The sequence below is a fragment of the Dendrobium catenatum genome, unplaced genomic scaffold (assembly GCF_001605985.2).
Source record: "Dendrobium catenatum unplaced genomic scaffold, ASM160598v2 fragScaff_scaffold_1074, whole genome shotgun sequence".
Lineage (NCBI taxonomy): Eukaryota > Viridiplantae > Streptophyta > Magnoliopsida > Asparagales > Orchidaceae > Dendrobium > Dendrobium catenatum.
Window position 1 is genome coordinate 922,386 of NW_021319536.1, and position 4,334 is coordinate 926,719.

At 34.5% G+C, this 4,334-nt stretch overlaps 1 protein-coding gene across 1 annotated transcript in view; it reads right to left on the reverse strand.

Moving 5' to 3' along the window:
- Positions 1 to 218: 218 nt before the first annotated feature.
- Positions 219 to 4,334, reverse strand: part of LOC110103204 (zinc protease PQQL-like) — a 116,716-nt gene continuing 112,600 nt past the window's right edge. Inside the window, exons 20-21 of the mRNA XM_020831813.2 lie at positions 1,581 to 1,775; positions 219 to 723 (exon numbers count right to left, since the gene is read on the reverse strand). Of these exons, the coding sequence (XP_020687472.1) occupies positions 646 to 723; positions 1,581 to 1,775 (273 nt within the window). The 3' untranslated portion in view covers positions 219 to 645. The remainder of the gene's footprint in view (positions 724 to 1,580; positions 1,776 to 4,334) is intronic.

Consider the following 4,334-nt stretch of genomic DNA (forward strand, 5'->3'; position numbering starts at 1 on the left):
TAATTATTTCATTAAATATATTTTAAAAATTTTATTGTATTTTCAACTATTTTATTTTTTAATAAAAAGAGGTGCCATCTTTATATTAGAAATAGTTAGGATTGTAAAATTAAACAATTAAACTATAATAAAATTTACAGAGGTGATGACAAAGCAAGCATCAAATGATTGCATTGATCTTTATTATTTTCAATTAGCATTTTTCCTAACACAGTAAATGTGCATTGTTATATTTCATTGAATGAAATAATTTTCAGATAATTGCAGCTGAATTATGTAGCTGATCTAATAAATAAAGTGGTTACATGCATGGTATAATACATAGCAGCATTAAATTATGTCATTCCTTCTAATCTAACCAGCAAAAAAAAAAACAAATAAACAATCAATAATAAGGTGCTGTAGTTTCTTTAGTCACTGCAGCAAAATTACATAGATAAGCAGTCCTGGAGCACAAGAACAAAAGGAGCTTTAACACCCTCTGAAGTGAGGTGATTTCACGGCCATGGAGATGAACTTCATAGCAATTAATAGCCACTCAAAACCAAAAGCCTTTTTTTTCCAGTCTCCAGAATTCTGTTTTTCTTACCACCAATTTGCACCTTTCTATCGCAATCAAAAGACAATTTAGAAGAAATATATGTCCTAAGAGTTCATAGTACTTCTGTAATATCTCCATAAACTAATCGCCAAGATGAAGCCACCAGCTGCACCAGCCAAAATCTGCGGCGAAGATTAAGCATTGGAACAGACAAGCAGTTAATGTTTTAGCAAAGTAAACATAAAAATGTATATTAAACAAAAGAACGTGAAAGATTATGTTCATTGTCAAGATGGATATATAGATATAAATTCACTTAAGAAGTATCATTCTACAATGATACCGTAATTTTCACTGAAACCCAAAAGTCGTTTTGATTTGTAATGTGGCTTGATTAGACTTTTTTAAATTTCTTTCTGGCAATGTATCAGAAATAAATGAACCTAATGAACTTCTAAGAATAAAAATAATTTGATTGTTTAGATCTGACAATCCATCCAAATATAGATGATATTGCTACAAGGTTCTTATTTTATCAGTGACTTCCCTAATCTAGTTCTGCCCAAGATATTTAGGACGCATTTGGGATAACTTTTTCACACCTTCAATTTATGGGTTGCTGCCACAATTGATTTGACAGCTTTCTTAATATTTTTCAGAAAATTCTCTGATGATGACCTTTTCAAAATCAGATCTAATAAAATATGGTGACTATTAGAAAGATAATGTCCAATTGATATGGAGGGAAAAACTCTAATACTCACAATAGTTTTCAAAAACTCCTATTTTTTTTTTCACAAAAGTTTCACAAATATGCAACCTTTACAAACAGAATTTGTTTTTACATCTTTCTGGTTCATTAACATCAAGATCCACAATGGCTTATCCAAAGACTAATTGATGAGAGAGAATAAAACAGAAAGAAACAAACATTATTGCCAAAGACATGCAAAATAAATAAGGAATAAATGCACAATGTAAGTAAGACAGTCGGATGCAGCAAGTCTCTACCATGTTAAATAAATGATGAGTTCCTTACCTTCGCATCCCTGCTAAATCCATTGGAACTGAATAAAAATGATGATTTCAGCAGCTTTATGCGAGATGTCTGGGGCATAAGAATCACTAAAGTATACTGATTTTTGCAAGGAGAAGGCAATATTCTTTGTAGAGCCAATAACATGGATTGCGGAGTCAAACATTTTCTAACTTTGGTTCTCCCTTCTTCTTGAATCTGCAAAAAGTAAATAACAGAGAAATGAAGGACAACATTGCCCACCCTTCATCCAAAAGATGCGAAGCTAAAGTATATCAAAGAAGATTATAGAAGAGAAGGGAGGAGGGAATGGAGAACCATGTAATTCATTTAATGATAAAAATGTTTCAAAATATCAAAATCAATCATAAAACAAAGTTGGCATGATGTTTAACTGCACAAATAAAAAAACAAACAAACAGCACCAACAGTTCAAGATCAAACCTACTAGGTCGATAGAAAGCTATAATTCAAATATTTCAGACACAGTACTTAGTTGAAAACCAAATTTTGGCAGGAAGGGTTGAGAGGCCATGAAAAATAAGAAACCAATTGCTTGAAAACAGAGAATAGCTAGAATAAACGATTGAGACCATTTGTCTGCGTTTCACAAAATAGCCAAGACGATATTCTGAAGGAATAATGAAAAAATCAATTAAGTGTCAATTATCCAGATAACATGAGATACACTCCCGAAACAGCTCACTAAGACTTAAATATCACATGAATCAGAGAATTAACAGTCTAATAATGTTTAATTTCAATTTTCTCTCCTTTAAGCATAAAAATTTGCCTGAATGCAGTGTATCAAATTGTGGAATTGTCCTTTTTCGTAGGCGCTTCCTTCCATTATTTATTGTCTCCTATCGATCCATTTCATTTCAGTTATAAACTGTTTGGGCTGTAGACCGATTCTTTATTGTAATTTCTGCCATTATGCTCCGCAAAAAATTACAATTGACAGCCATATTTGCTGCCAAAGAATGAGCAATTATGTTCACTACCATATTCTGGTATTGCTGTAGAATTTGGTTTGTTGTGATTTAAGTTTGGGGATTATATATGTTAGGAGACCCCATGTTTCAACTATAGTGCATGAGAATGTGTATTGTTCTTAAGAGGTTTTTGAGTTGGTATATGATGATGTATCTATGTGTGTTTCAGATTAGGTTAATGGTGTATCCTTTGAATTGTATCTATTGTTCTGAAAGATGTATTCATACTACTATGCTACTATTACTTGTGCATCCTATGCTAATACCAACACCACACATAATTTCAATGAATGAGTGGACTTTTCTTAAATCTTAAGCTATTCACCATACTCCTTAGCCTGCCATTGAGTTCACACAACCACTGCTACCATCCACAATGACAAGGGTAGAGTTAATAAGTTCATTATACGGATGATCATTTTTCCATGGCCACTGCGAAAATCAACAAATATTTATCGTGTTCATGTAGAGGAACTTGCACTTTATCCTATTGACTGCAGAGCCACGCACAAGCCAATTCCTCCACAACCTGATGTAGAACGGATATGAGGATTGAGTCTATGGGTCTTGAAGAGCAACTCGTGAGGTCCAAACAGCAGCTTTTGACACTTGGGAAATTCTGGACAGCAACCAACGGAGGAGGACATGAAGCTCATGTGTGATCGTTGTGGTTGCCGACAAAGAGAGGATAGCAGATTGAAGCCAGGAGAGGTTCTGGACAGCAGTTTTCTGGTTCCTTGCAATCTAGACAGCAACCTGCAATGTTGGGGAACAGCTTGGACGGCTTCTATAAAGCATTTGGAGCTTTGGATCACCACGTATGGCCTTCAGGGATACAAGACAGCACTTCACCTGCTGGAACACAGGGACAGCCAGCAGGAATCACAGGGATAAGAGAGGAGAACGTGGGGAAACTATTGGGAGGTAACGGTTGTGGCTGGGACAAGTTTGGAAAGGAGAATTAGAGAGTATATGGGGAGGATTTAATTCAGTAGGAGGGAAAACAAAGGGCGGCAGCTTAGGTTGAGATTGGGTGGAGAATTAATGAGAGTAATTATGGAGATTAAGGGGATTGGAGAGAGGAAGTGAGCCGGCCATACATGGGGATTTAATTAGGGGGATTTAGAAATTGCTTTCCAAACTTAGGTTGCTAATTGTGGAAAGAGAATTAGAGAGAAATCTCTAATAAAATTCAGATTTGAGAGGATTTGGGAGTTTCCAAAAATAAATTGATCTCATTAGGAAAGGATTACAAATTCAATTTAATTGGAATTTGAAATTTGAATTCTTTCCAAAGTTAAGATGATTTAAATTAGGAAAGTATTTATTTTTTTCCCACATGAGAAGTTTTATTTTGGAAAGCATTAAGGATGTGGGAACTAGAAGGGGAAATCAATTCCAATATAATTTATTTGTTAATTTGAATTAGATTGGAGGATTTTCCTAAAATAGATTCCTATTTAAGGAAATAATTCAAATTTCAAACTTGGATTGGGGGAAAATTTGAAAACTTTCCTAAGATAGATTTTATAATTTATGAAAGAATTTGAATTTCAAATTTGGGAAAATTTGAATTCATAGACCAACTAAATTATGGCAATCCAAAATTAGGAATTATTCAAATTAGGCAATGGGGGATGGGAGAGGGTGTGGCCGACGATTTGAATGGGGCGGGTAAGGGACTGGCGGCAAGGTGGAGATGGAGACAACGTGATGGTGAAAGTAAGGAGAGGATGAAGATGACGACTTCAAAAAAAAAAAA